Here is a 14,097-nt window from a genome sequence, read left to right as displayed (position 1 = left end):
CAGCTGCTTAGGAGCGAATCCGGTGGTGCAGGGACTCGTAGTCGTAGAGGTTGGTTTACGGGAAAGATTGGCCTGGTTGCAGAGGGTTGAAGCAAATGAATTAGTTTGTCTAGGATCTCAAATCCCACTGATACCAGATTAGGAAGACATGATTTCCTTTGGGCAATTGGAAGAGTATTTAACATAAATGAGTTGGGATGCATCATGTTCAGTTTGGGGTTGGCCCTACCAAACTTTATTACATACCCAAGTCATGTAGCAGCTGATTTCTCCCTCTCACACCAGGGACAAGTTCCAACCCATGGAGATAGTGATGCTCTACTGTTTAGGTGGTCAGGCCTAATTCAATGTCACTCTCAATTGTAAGAAGGGTAGAAAAGGTTCCATGTACGAAAAAAAAAAAAAAAAAAAAGCTTCCATGCGAGGGACTTGTTGCTCAAGTGGTTAAAAGTATCTCTCCATTCATCTGAGGATTCTAAGTTTCATCATCCCCTTCCCCCAATACGAAAAAGAGAAGGTTCACTATATGTTATTAATTTCTTTTTTTATGATATGATTAATGAAGGATTATGTTACTTATTACTAATTGTTATTTTTATTGACTGGGACAATGAGTGACACTGGGACGGTGGATTGGCATGCAAATATTTAGGCATTACTATCTTTCTCCTCATTCTTTGGTTTGAAGCTGCTGTTTTATTGTTTATTATGCTGGTGGCAATTACAGTTGGCACATTTGCCACGTCCACTTCAACTGGTGAATAAAATCATTATCCACACAATGTCTTCAAGTCATTTGAGGATAGAGATAATCAGAAAGTTTCGAAATCTGTAGATTGCTTATGAAAAATGCTACTACGCACCCAAGCGCCGGTGGACCGTTGATGATCTGTGGACCATGGATGATAGTGAGTCTTACAATGCATCAACGACTTACAATCATCACGTATGAGCAATTGTCTGTAACGCAAATCTTTGTTTATAATTGGGAAATAATTATTTGAACGGAGAATGGATGTGATATCGTGCAAAAGCTTCCAAGACTTTCTGATATAAAAAGACAGAACAATTCTCTAGAAAATACAAAAGAAGAGACGACTCATGTGAAGAATCATGTGAAGAAAAGACGAAGTTTAGAGAAAGAAGGAGAGATGAAATCCAAGCTAGAGGGAAATTCAACTCCCTATACAAATTTACACCTCACCATTGCCAAACTCACCTCTACCTCTACTCTCTCTCTCTCTCTCTCTCTCTCTCTCTCTCTCTCTCTCTCTCATTTCTTCTGTTTTGCATTGCTCTTTCGGTCTTTGTGCTCATGGAAGTTAACACCACTGCTGAAAAACACCACACTCATCATAAATACCACCTTTCAAATTCTCAACCCTATAACCACCACCACCATCACCATAACCATGGAAATTTTCCTTCAAAATATACTCTCATTATCATGTCCATCATCTCAGTTATGCTCCTTGTTATATTCTTGATCATTTTAATCCTTCGACGGCTCAAGTCCACCAAAAGTTACAATGGCAAAACTTACAGAGAGAATAGCATCATCAGCAGCAACACAAGAAGCAGGTTCATTGCTCAAACCTCAATGCCCACCTTCAATTCCAGCCCAGGTAATACACAGAAAAATGAATGGTTCTTCTGCTCATAATGCTTTGATTATTTATTTATTACAAGTGATAGTCTAGACTAAAAGGAGGAGGGAAGTTTCTCACACACACTACCAAGGTGCCATGGAGGTTCGAGACTACTAATCTACAAGTCAAAATCCTCTTCCACTAGGCTAGACCATGTTGGCAGAATGCATTTTTTTTCAATTAAAAGAAAAAATATGGCTTTTAACAAGCCCATTATGGAATTTGGCTGAACATGAGTTTTTTCTATTCCTCCAGAAATTCTGATATTGGCATGTGAAAATGTGGCAGATGTGAAGGGTGGGTGCCTAAACCTCCAAGGAGGGGATTCTGGAAGGTCAGTGCTTAAGACAACAGCAGAAATACTCACAGCACCAAGCAGATACAGAAGAGGAGCATTCCAAGTGTTTTCATACAAGGAACTTGAGGTGGCCACTGAGAAATTTAGTGAAGCAAACGTGATAGGGCAGGGTGTGTTTGGGGTTGTGTATAGGGGGATCCTCAGAGATGGGACTGTGGCTGCAATTAAGATGCTGCATAGAGAAGGAAGGCAAGGGGAGCGTGCTTTCAGGCTTGAGGTGAGTGACTTCATTTATTATTATTATTAGCTTTTGTTCCCACTTGCTTTCTATCCAATATCCACCCCTCCTTTTTCTCTTTAATTAATTTTGTTGCTGTATTGTCTCTCCTGTTTCAAGTACATTGGCTTTAAAATGAATGCCCTTTTTGTCATTTTTAGGTGTAAGCATTTGTACTGTCCACACAAACCATTTGAGCAAAATTAACCAAGGCATTGCTAGATTTTTTGCTTGCAATATAATTCTCTCTCTCTCTCTCTCTCTCACACACACACAAAGGAGAAAAACTTGACGTAATGTGTGAAAAAAACAATCGATGTATCACACGATGTGTTTAAAAGACACAACCGGTGTATGAGACGGAGATAGGAGAGTTTTACTACTCCTTTCAAAGATGCTATGACCTTAGTATTTTACCTAACCACACTAAAAGAATGAAAATCTTGAGGACCTCTTTCTCCAACACACATTACACTTGCATTCAAATGTTTTGACAAAAGGATTATTTTTCTATTTTAAAGAAGAATGTGTGTTTGTAGTATATTTTATTAAAATTTTCACATGGGTGTGAGACAAAATAACAAATGCCTTTTTTTCTTCCCCTATTGTAGGTGGATCTACTAAGCCGATTGCATTCTCCATACTTGGTGGAGCTACTTGGCTATTGTGCTGACCAACATCATAGGCTCCTAATATTTGAATACATGCCCAATGGTACCCTACAACACCATCTCCATTCCACAAACAACCATAAGCCGTTAGATTGGGGGACCCGATTGAGGATAGCCCTTGATTGTGCCAAGGCCCTTGAGTTCCTCCATGAGCATGCCATCCCACCTGTCATACACCGTGACTTCAAGTGCACCAGCATTCTACTTGATCAAAACTTTCGTGCCAAGGTGTCGGATTTCGGATTGGCCAAGACGGGTTCTGAGAAGATCGACGGTCAGATTTCGACGCGGGTTCTGGGGACCACGGGGTATTTGGCACCAGAGTGAGTGCTACTACATCATCTGTAATGGACCTCCTTCTCGCAAGAATGATCATTAAGATACCAACAAATTTAGAGGCATGCAATAGAAGCATACACATGGGCTTATGCTAGGATCACTATTATGCTAGCTGTCATTTTTTATCAGCTTCATGGGTAAAGCAAAAGAACTACTAAAACCTAAACACCATTTTGGACAAAGGCTGACTGTGACATTTTCTTGCTTTGATGCCTTTTTGCATGGTCCGTATACAGACTGCATATAAAACAAAGTCCATTCATGAAAATTACAAACGGACCCTTTGATTTCAATTTTAGTAGGGAATTACAAGAAGATCCTTGTGTACATAAGTAATACTTTTCTCTTCACTGTGATTTTTGAGTTTTGGACTTTTTGGTGATGTATAGGTATGCCTCCACAGGACAGCTTACTACAAAATCAGATGTGTACAGCTATGGTGCTGTTCTTTTAGAGCTGTTAACCGGGCGTGTGCCAGTTGATACCAAGAGGCCTCCTGGAGAGCATGTCCTTGTCTCATGGGTTAGTCAATCATCATGGCATACAATGCTACTAAAAGTGAACCCTGCAAATTTCTACTTAATAGTATATAATATTGGATTCCGAGTCTCTGCATTTACAAATGGTGTATTTACATGCATTCCGTTTAATCTAAAATGTTACAACAACCTAATTGTTAGACTTATTGCAACATCAGCTACCCTAATCTTAATAGTTACACTTTCACCAAAATTAGGCTAGATGATGTGCAACACGTCTAACCATTAGATTGCTACGGAGAGACTCAATGTTACGTTTATGTAGGTATGTATGCCTACAATTTATATGCATGCATGATGCATCTAAGGTGTAAACTAAAGAAGTTGCTAATTTTTGTTGTATGACTCGTCAGGCTCTACCAAGGTTAACTACCAGAGAAAAAATATTGGAAATGGTTGATCCATCTCTAAGAGGGCAATACTCAAACGGGGATCTAATTCAGGTCAGCTTAGCTAGCGAGCTTCCTATAGTCAAACCTTCAACATCTGTAAATTATTGGTGCTAAAATTTCAACCAACTCAGATTTTTCTTGCCACTACATTGTTTCACAGATAGCTGCTATTGCTGCAATGTGTGTGCAGCCAGAAGCTGAATACCGGCCTCTAATGGCAGATGTTGTACCGTCTCTAATTCCTCTGGTTAAGAACTCAGCTTATGTTGGTTCCTCTGGCTCCTCTAGATTTCAGAATCAAGTAGCAAGTCCGATGTATTAGCTACGGGCTGTACCAAAGTCGGAACACTTGAAGGGAACCATTCAGACCAACTAATTCGTCTAGTGGTATATCTTATTTTCAACACTAGATATATTGAAGTACCATGGATGATTGAGTTACAAGTTTCAGTTCCATCAATAATATTTGATGCAAACGCATACAAAGTACTCTGGATGGATGTGAAGTGAAGCACATTAAGCAAAATATTAATTAAGCCTCTTTCTTCTTCTTTTTTCTTTTTCCAAAGCAGACAAGATCAAACAGAATTTTTAACTGCCACAATCTAAGAAATGAGAAAATCAAAGAGTTGAGACCTCAAACTTCCAACAAATCCGCCACCATATTAGTTAGTAGAAAAATATGACAACTCAAATGAGTCAAATTCCTAGTCTCATGATCTTGCAAAGGAGATTCTGCAAGGAACATTAGAAATTTTTATGAGTAAATATCAATTATAATTTTGAAATCACCTTCAATTGTTAGATTTTTGTAATTACCAAGTATGCTTCTTGGCAAGAACCATGCCTGCTGTTGTCGAGACTTGATCATGTTTTGGCCAAATATCCTAACCCCAATAAGTTAATCGAAATGAATACCTTCTAAACTCCAATAATACTGTAAATAACCAAATTAAACTAGAGAAGCAGCAAAGAAAAGGACCAAAAAGTAAACTCCAATTCACAAAATAATAATCGAGTAACAAAACAAAATCCGGCAGATGCATATCAATGAAAACCTAAAGAATTATGAAATTTATCAATATTTATATTATTAGATAAAGAACACCATCTGAAGCCCCAAACACCAACTTACAGAATAAGGAAAAAAAAACACATCCCACATAACCAAAACCAACCAAAACAACCAGATAATTGTTAAGGCTACCCACCCCCTATATATACCAACTTATAATACAGCGGCAAACTTGAGTTAGACATGATATCCCAAGAGACAACCCATTAGAGAAATTATCATAGGGGATCCTGAGAGCACATCTTGACTTTTTCCAATGATTAAGCGGCAAGTACTACTATCACAATGAGAAGCACGATTCCAAATATTACCAAGAGCAAGCAAGTCTGCAAAATACGATGAGATCAATAAGATTGACAATGTTAAAGGATATTCAGATATGCCGTGAATAAATTGAGAGATGGAGATAATACAGATCATTAATATTCCTCTTAAGTGGGATTCAATGCTTACTTCATGTATTTTAAAATACATGAGTACACCTACTGAAGTATATCATGGTTCTGAAAACAGGAATGGACCACATATTATGCCAGAATCAATTAAGTAGTGGCTCAAATCGGATTTAGCAACATAAACAACAAAAGGAGTTCTACTGCAGTAATTTTTAGATGTATTACCATTAGGTGTAGATTATAGAGATATTTAGTCATATACTCATTCTTAGCACTAATAATATAGATACCCTACACTATTTAATTTATATAAACAAACCCAAAAAATGATAGCTGCCCCTATTGAATTTAATTTTGATTATTAAATTACTTTGATGCCCTATTGAGTGTTTCGGGCTTTTTTATGAGGTTTTGGGGTTGGGTTTGTTTTAAGAAATCAGTTACAGTTTTGTAATTTAAAAAAAATTAAAAGCCTTTTCGTTATGTTGTAAATGGGCTTTGTGTGTGTTTCTAAAGTCCATTTCATATGGGGTTTTTTTATAATTTGGACTCCTATATTGGGTATAATAGTGAATCTCCCTAGATTATATTCCTTAAAGTTTAGGCCTACTTGGGTTAATTTACAGGTTGCTTAGAACTGGGGTATTCCAAGCTAACCCTGGTCCCTTGGTTTCTCGTTGTGGGGTTTGTTGGTTTGTGTTCTGGGTTGTCCCTCACAGTTTGTGTTCTTCACCTACCGCTTTCGTGCTAGGCTTTGTTTGTATGGCTGTGGCCTCTTTTCTGGCTTTGTTTGTGCCAGACAGGCTTGCAAGAGAACATTTCAGAACACATACATACATATATTTGTAAAATGCCATTAGAAAGTGTTATAAATTACCAGAGATGAATTAGATCTTTGGGTCTTTGAGGCCTTAACAAGTTGGGACTTTGCCTGGCCAGTAGCAGCGTGGGCACCCTCAATATTGGAGCCTATATCATCTGCAAAGTAGATATGATAACATAAGAAAAAATAAGCCAGATAAATAATAGTGCCTTCAAGAGAATAAAGACAAGGATAAGTTACCAATCATGGTTCCTTGCTCATGAACCAATATAGCAAGATCTTTAAAAATCTCATTCACTTCACCAATTTGCTGCTGGATTTCTTGTATTCCTTGTTCTCTTTCCTCAATGATAGCTTCATTGAAGGAAATCTCATTGTCCAATAGCACGACCTCCTGTCTGCAGCACAACCCATTTAGAGCTAAGGATATATGGCAAATCCAACATTGATAAGAATTCTTAACTTAAGTAGATAAATGAAAGAACAATCAAAATTTGGGAAACAGCTAGCATAAGATAGAGAGAGCTTCAACTCTCACGATTGGAAATGGAGCCAAAGATGGTTGATGCTTCCAAAAACATTTGTGCATAAGAGAATCGTTTTCAAGGTGAGAAATAAGCCATTAGCATTTCGATGTAGGACAACACAAGGTGTGTGTTGCTTTATGATTATAGTGAGCTTTAGATGGCATACATCTTAGTAATTTAAATAGGTTTAGAGAAACAGGAGAAAAAAGATTGAAGATTGCTGAAATTTAGAGAAAAACAAAGAAGTGGTGGAGGATGAAATATCAAGGCCCTAGCCTTGCAACAATACTTACTTTTCATTCGATCCAAAATCTGATTTGTTTTACAAGAGATCAAGTTATTTACAGGCTTAAAATTAAACACCCAAAACTATACTAAAAGACTCATTAAATAGTAGAAAATTACTAGAAGACTAAATAAGTAATGGAGACTCAAAAACTATAAAAGACATCTTCTAGACCCCACCCATAACAGTCTTCCACATCCCTTGACCATGATTTCATATAAATTCTATTTCTAAGCCTGTCTTCTCCACAACCATACTTCCACTGGACCACTTTCCCTCCAAAGGCCCTCTTACTCCACCATAAACCCAAAACTGGACTTGGAGAATAGTTCATTTACATTTCACACTCATCAACAATGGAGAATTCAATTCATTAAAGACCTTTTAATCAGTAATACATGTAAAAACACTGTTCTGATTTTTTTATGAGATATACACAAATCTACTCTTGTCCAGACATCCGGATTTTTGTCAAGAGATGGCCGTGGTTTTGCATCTAACTTTCTTACTTCTAACTGCTTATTTTATATAACATACAGCTTCTGCGCACTGATCTTCATTAAAGCACAGGAGTACAAAAAGTTATACATTAGAAAAATGTTCAAGATTTGAATTCCTTACGCACCTGTCAACGGATTGGTTGAAACAAAAAGCAAAAAGTTATAAAAAGTGCATCAGATTTATACTTCCTATGCCCTGATACAATGTCCTCATGACGGTGGAGTAAGTTAATTTAATAGCAGATCAGATGGAGGAAAAACGACTGAAACAATGCATCTGAGAATTAAAGAAAATCATTTCTACCAGATAGAAATTTTTGGAGAAATATATATGTACATACATATATAAACCACAAGAGATATACTATTGCTCTTGCAAAACCAACTGCTACAATTCAAGTTACCACTTCCAAATGATCTTTGCTACTAACGCACACACACACATTTCACATTGCTGTATCAGTTAGAAGTCCTCCGCAAAATCAAGTAAAACTCACCTTCTAGATTCCACAAGAAGAGCACGCTGTTCGGGACTCTTATCTGAGCTTATATCTATCTCACTAGCAGTGTAGCTGCATGAAACAGTATTCAATCATACAACTAAAAATTGAGGGTCTGACAACACTAGATGTAATGCAACAAACATTACGAAAAGATCTTCTGGAAGATATCACTTGAAGTACTGTCGGTGAACTACTATGGTCAGGTTCACCTACCAGACTCACAAAATAGTGCACATAAATAATAGATTGGATTTACCCTCTGACAAAAAGTTACCTGGACGGAAGAACTGCTTGGGGAACAAAAGGAGCGTACGCTGTTTCTCTCTCAGCTGCAAGCCGTTGAGCCTTCTGAAATTCTCTCAGCACTGCTTGAAAATCTTTTGCAAGCTTAGCATCTGTAATCTTCTTGCTCGCCTGCAATTAAGTTGAAGACATTCAAGATCATCACACCCCGCAAAGCAGAAGGAAAAAAATCATGGAATTAAGTTTAACAAGCAAACAATAAAGTCAGAGTTTTTCAAAGGCCAACCCACAATAGAAAGCAAGAATGCACCATTTCAACCAATCAAATGTACCTATTTGGCCAATCAGAAATTCCCTAAAGTGGACCCAAATAAATACTCATAATAGTGCTTCACCCAAATAAATACTCTAACAAAACTTGACATAATCTTTGACTCTGATTTATTTTTATTGTTTCTTTTTATTTTCTGATTCTTGAGCCACAATATATTTCATTTTAGACCAAAAAGGTCTTATTGCTAGATTTGGGACAATGGGGCTTAGACTTAGGCTTCAAAAGAGGATATTTCTTTTCTAACCAAATTGTAGCTATTGTATCATTGAGCACTGGAAGTTATCAATCAAGGTAATAATGGATACATCTGATGGTAGGTGCAAAGAGAAAGGCATGTATCTCTACTTTTGGTTGTGTATGTGTGTGAGAGAGGAAGGGATGGAAAAAGGAGGGGAAGAGAGAGAGAGACTTACATTGACTTCAGTATGATGATCTCTTTCACTAACTTGTTTAAGTTTTTCTGAAGTATCCTTCACCAATTGACCAATATGTAGTCTTGTCTTGTGCCTGCAAATCATGAGAAGTGAATATGGGAGCACTAGAAAATGGAATTTATCATGCATGCCGTATCTTGTGGAAATCATTCACAATAATGGAAGTAAGTGAGTGAGGGAAGGGGGGCGGGAGAGAGAGAGAGAGAGAACACCAACAGTCATTCCATCTATGCAACAGGAAAATGGGCAGAACAAACTCAAAATTATTAGAAAATTAGAAATTACAGGTCTCCATAACTTCTAATGCAATCACATAAAGACAAATAGAATCAAATTTCATACACATTATCCAGCTGGAGTGAAGAAAAGAAGCATGTTGAATAACCAGAAAAGACACTTCAGAACTCGAATGAACTAATCTGGGCATTGCCCTTAAGCCATTTTTTCTTAAAAAATTTCAAATCTTGAAATGATATTGCATGCACCTCCAAAACGCTAGCCAAACAGATAATCCTAATCCATCAAATTATACAGCACAAAAGGCTAACGCGAAGCGCCTCATCCAAACAATTAAAATTCAGGCAGTCATGATACTAACCATGACAGAAAACCAATTCAGCCTTCACCAAACAAAATTCTCTATAAGTCAACCGTAAATGCAAAACCAAACAATTCAAACAAAATTGATAAGGAAGTAAAGAACTCACAGCTTTTCGCGGAGCTCGGGCGTGTCCTTGGGGGTACCGATGGTGTTGACGAGCCTCTGAAAGGTGGATACGGCGGTGTTGATCTGGAAAATGCCTGAGGCCACGGCTTGGGTCGGGTCCTGCTTGCCATTGACGATGTCACGCCTTGAAAAACCCGAGCCCCTTCCTGCTTCCAGATCCCGAAAGCTCATCTCGCTTCCCTCCCAAACCCTAACCCTTACTTTCCCGAGAAAATCCTGACAAGAATTTCGAAAAAAATGGAAAGAGAAGCTGCTGTTTGGATACGAATTAAGAATTGCGGGAAGAACGGGGAGATAAGCAGGAGGCGATGATTCGGAAGAGAGAGAGAGAGAGAGAGGAGGAAGGAAAGGGAAGAGAGAGAGAGAGAGAGAGAGAGAGAGAGAGAGGGAGAGAAAGAGGAGGTATGCGTACGTCTCGTATTGTATTATTGATGCGGTGAGGTTGTTTTTTCTGGTGGAAACTATTTGGGGACGGAAGCCGCTGCCGGCACGTTGATGTGGACCCACAAATGGAATTTTTTAAGAAATAAACTTATACCTCCATTTCAATTTGTGACCTTCAAGAAAAATTTAAAAGACATGTCATCTTAATTTTTCAAAATTCAGGATTTGTTATCTGAGTTTAACGCCTTCCAATTTTCTGTATATTTTAAGAGTATTTTATTGTTTCCATTTAAAAAAAATTAAAAATGAAAAAATCATTATAACTAAAATTGTATATCTTTTAAACAATTAAAATTGAAAAAAAAAATTATCACCTCCCCATCCCCAATGTGCCACCGATGACTCCAACCAACCATGCCACCTTGAAATCTATTCCCCCTTCCCTCTTCCCCTTCCGCCTTCTCTCTCTACCATGGAATAACTACCCTCCATAAACAAATTCTCTCACCCCACCCAAACTGAGTCCACCTTCTTCTTCTTCTTTTTTCCTTTTTTAAAATTTATACATGCGTATTTAGGGTATCTTTTATCTCTTTTTTCTTTCTTTGAAATAGAAAGACTAAAATACCCTTTAAAATGGATGAAAAATTAGATGGTGGTAAAGATAGATGACAAATCATGAATTTTGAAAAATTAAGATGACATTTCTCTAAAAATTTTCTTTAAAGTGATAAATTGAAATTAAGGTATAAGTTCAGATGTAATTTCTATAATGTTGAGCTTTCCAAGAATGTAAAGTCAATCTTGTGTGCAACTGAGGTGGAAATTTTTTTCATCAAAAGGGTACTTTGATGGTGGGCATCCAAATGGGAAAGCGGAAAACTGAGTCAAACTAAATCGGAAAAAAGGGAAATCAAACCAAAATAAAGAGTGTTACTATTTCCACCCACTATCCTATTTCCCCATCCACCTTATCTTCCCACCCACCATTATTCCTAAAATACCCATTATCTTTCCATCCACTGAGTAAATAATATTATTAATTAATTAATTAACAATATAAAATACTAAAACCGAAAAAAGGAAGACTCTTCCTCTCTCTTTTATCCGATCCCCTCCCCACTAGTTTCAACACATCCCACCATTCAACCTCACACACCCCCTAAAACAGCCCAGCACCTTAGCCATAGAACCTAGATGTTGCTGCTGCTGTATGAGCAAATATTTCAATCTCCAATCATGAGATGCCACATGGATAAGAAGAATATCCTTTAGGTTAATTAATTAATATTATCTTTATTTAAAGGGATAATATCACTAATTAAGATACTATCCTTATTTGGAGATATCACCATCAAATTAGGAGGTTTGATCCCAATCAAATCCCTTATGGACTCAATCACTACAATTTGGGGAAAGAATAAACTCCTTTCTGATAAGAGTTTATTCTTTGCAAAACCCTAGATGCCTAGAGCCTTATAAATACATGGCTTCACTCAACACTCAAGGTAACTCTAAACCTAGCTCCGAAACCCTGCAAAAATACCCGAAATCTCCCTCCCTCTATCTCCCTAGGCGACTGCACCACCATTGCCGCCGACCTCATTGCTCTCCTCTCTCTATATTTTCATACACGGCTAAGTGCCACCACACATGGCTATAACCGCCCGTTTCTCACCATAAATAAATTTTCATACCCTTTTTTAGCTATTGTTTCTCTTAGATTCAATTGAACTAATTTAGGCACCGAAGGTCTTTGCCCAACACTCCCAATGTATGGTCTATTTACTCCGGTCTTTTTTTACAAGAATTGAGGATGAGAGAAAAAGAAGTTCAAAGGGCGAAAGATCTAGAAGCGAATATTCTCCTAAGAGATTATTTGCACAAACAGCTGCTATTGCTACTCTCTCTCTCTCTCTCTCTCTCTCTCTCTCTCTCTCACAATTGAGAAGTGCAAACTTTAAGAACCTAGAATTGTTGGGTTGATTCAAATCTCAATTAAAGTTCCTTTCATATTATTAAGACTAAAAATGTGAGGGTGGATCAGCTTGGGATCTTTTGATTGTGGGGTGGTGATTGTTGAAGAAACAACTTGGGATCTTTTATTATTATTTTTCTCAATTTTTAAAATTGGTTTTAATATTTTTCCCCTAAGTCCTTAGAAGTCATTTTATAAAGGGGTAAATATGTCTTTAAAATTTTGAAAATAAGGTGAGTTGGAAAATAGGACAGGTGTGTGGAAATTGCAGCACTCAAATTACAACTGGAAAAAAAAAAAAAAAAAAAAGCAAACCAGACTAGTTCAATATGATTCCAATTCCAATTTTCTGTTAGTAAAAACTGACTGGCTGCATATATATATTTTTTAAATACAAAATCCCAATTTTTTGAGTCCTATTCAACATGTCAAAGAATCCTACTATTTGATAAGTCCAAATCCAAGTTCCACAAGCCCAACTCCATCATACCAAACCCAACTCCATTATACTAAGCCCAACTATCTTTCTTTTTTTGGTAACACATTCACTCTTATTTAGGCTTGGCACGGTTCGATAATTGTGCCATTGGAGAGTTGTCACCTACCACACCGACCGTAGTCGGTGTTGCATTTCCAATGACTGATGTCGAGTAGATTAGACGAGAGACCGACTACAGTCAGTTTGCCGAGAAATCTGTTCCATTATAGGTAGCCCCGATGGTGAGTTCCTTGGCTTTGGACTATGTGCTGTAGATGACAACGAGAACGACATCTCGACAATGATGACGGCTTTGAAATGTGACAGGAAGCATAAAGAGAGGGAGTAAAAAGATAGAGAGCATAAAGAAAGAAGAAGAAAAAGATGGCAATGCTGAGATGAAAAAAAGGAGATGTGTTAGGGTTAAAACCCAAACACTTTTATAATTTTATTTTTTATAAAAAAATTATTAGGTTTCTTCAAAATATCATCATTATACCATTAAAACACAAGAATACCAGTTACCATAGTGGTATACTGACTTTTGAAAGTGTTGGAGGTCAGGGGTTTGAGTCCACTAACTCCAATTTTTCAAAATATTAGCATTTGTGCAAATCGGTTCGGTTCAGGTGAATTGGCAGTTTGCAACCAAAGATTGGGCGGTTCGATCTAATTCACTGCCAAAATTTAAAAAATTAAAAGAAAAAATAAGACCAACCCACCTAAACTAGTATAATTCTGGCGAGTTGGTCGAGTTTTGGATATAAATGCCCAGCCTTACTCTTATTCATCTTCTTCCTCTTGTTCTTTACAACTTTTTTCTCTCTCTTTTCTTTCTCTTATTCTTCAACTTCTTTCTCACACATTCCATCTATCTTTCTCACGTACACTCTCTCACTCCTATTTTCTCTCTCTCTTTCTCTCTCATTCTCTGTTTTTCTATTTTTCCTCCAACAGCCCCCATCATTATCTAATAAAGTAGATGAATTATGGATGAAAGACATAAAGATAAGGAATTTCATACCTCCATTTTTATAAGAATTCAATCAATAATATCCGTTTGATCTCAATATGAAATTAAATGTTGTTTTCAGAATCTCATCCATATTTTATTTTATTTTTAATTGAAATGTTAAAAACAAAAACTAACATAACATAAACATACGTTAACACAAAATAAGTTCACAAAAAAAAATAAAATTTAGCATGTAATTCAAATGACAACATAAAAAAATATGAGTGCTG

At 37.1% G+C, this 14,097-nt stretch overlaps 2 protein-coding genes across 4 annotated transcripts; one reads left to right on the top strand and one right to left on the bottom strand.

Annotated features, from left to right (window-relative positions):
* Positions 1–807: 807 nt before the first annotated feature.
* Positions 808–4,733, top strand: LOC103336855 (putative serine/threonine-protein kinase PBL7). 2 transcript variants are annotated; one of them, XM_089055709.1, is made up of 6 exons: positions 808–1,625; positions 1,905–2,224; positions 2,836–3,218; positions 3,624–3,756; positions 4,127–4,216; positions 4,326–4,733. In XM_089055709.1, exons 1-6 carry the CDS (start codon positions 1,316–1,318, stop codon positions 4,485–4,487), a joined length of 1,398 nt encoding a protein of 465 aa, XP_088911835.1. In that variant the 5' UTR covers positions 808–1,315; the 3' UTR covers positions 4,488–4,733. The 2 variants fall into 2 exon arrangements, with proteins under 2 accessions (XP_088911835.1, XP_008238198.2); XM_008239976.2 differs by having other exon boundaries at positions 818–1,625; positions 1,938–2,224.
* Positions 4,734–5,231: 498 nt separating this feature from the next.
* LOC103336854 (syntaxin-22-like) lies at positions 5,232–10,487 on the bottom strand. 2 transcript variants are annotated; one of them, XM_008239975.2, is made up of 7 exons: positions 9,993–10,487; positions 9,265–9,358; positions 8,549–8,688; positions 8,269–8,343; positions 6,699–6,856; positions 6,513–6,613; positions 5,232–5,566 (listed from the first exon to the last, which is right to left on the bottom strand). In XM_008239975.2, exons 1-7 carry the CDS (start codon positions 10,181–10,183, stop codon positions 5,501–5,503), a joined length of 825 nt encoding a protein of 274 aa, XP_008238197.1. In that variant the 5' UTR covers positions 10,184–10,487; the 3' UTR covers positions 5,232–5,500. The 2 variants fall into 2 exon arrangements, 1 of the variants encoding a protein (XP_008238197.1); XR_016128501.1 differs by having other exon boundaries at positions 5,489–6,395; positions 6,435–6,613.
* Positions 10,488–14,097: the final 3,610 nt, after the last annotated feature.

Source organism: Prunus mume, linkage group LG7 (assembly GCF_029339155.1).
Source record: "Prunus mume cultivar Tortuosa linkage group LG7, ASM2933915v1, whole genome shotgun sequence".
Lineage (NCBI taxonomy): Eukaryota > Viridiplantae > Streptophyta > Magnoliopsida > Rosales > Rosaceae > Prunus > Prunus mume.
This window is presented reverse-complemented; position numbering and strand designations above follow the sequence as displayed.

Coding starts and splice junctions, on each gene's coding strand:
- LOC103336855 (XM_089055709.1), top strand. CDS start 1,316: ATGGAAGTTAACACCACTGCTGAAAAACACCACACTCATCATAAATAC. Junction 1,626..1,904: donor CACCTTCAATTCCAGCCCAG/GTAATACACAGA, acceptor CTATTCCTCCAG/AAATTCTGATATTGGCATGT. Junction 3,757..4,126: donor AGCATGTCCTTGTCTCATGG/GTTAGTCAATCA, acceptor ATGACTCGTCAG/GCTCTACCAAGGTTAACTAC.
- LOC103336854 (XM_008239975.2), bottom strand. CDS start 10,183: ATGAGCTTTCGGGATCTGGAAGCAGGAAGGGGCTCGGGTTTTTCAAGG. Junction 9,359..9,992: donor CCCGAGCTCCGCGAAAAGCT/GTGAGTTCTTTA, acceptor CATGATTTGCAG/GCACAAGACAAGACTACATA. Junction 6,857..8,268: donor CTTCTTGTGGAATCTAGAAG/GTGAGTTTTACT, acceptor GTTGTGCTGCAG/ACAGGAGGTCGTGCTATTGG.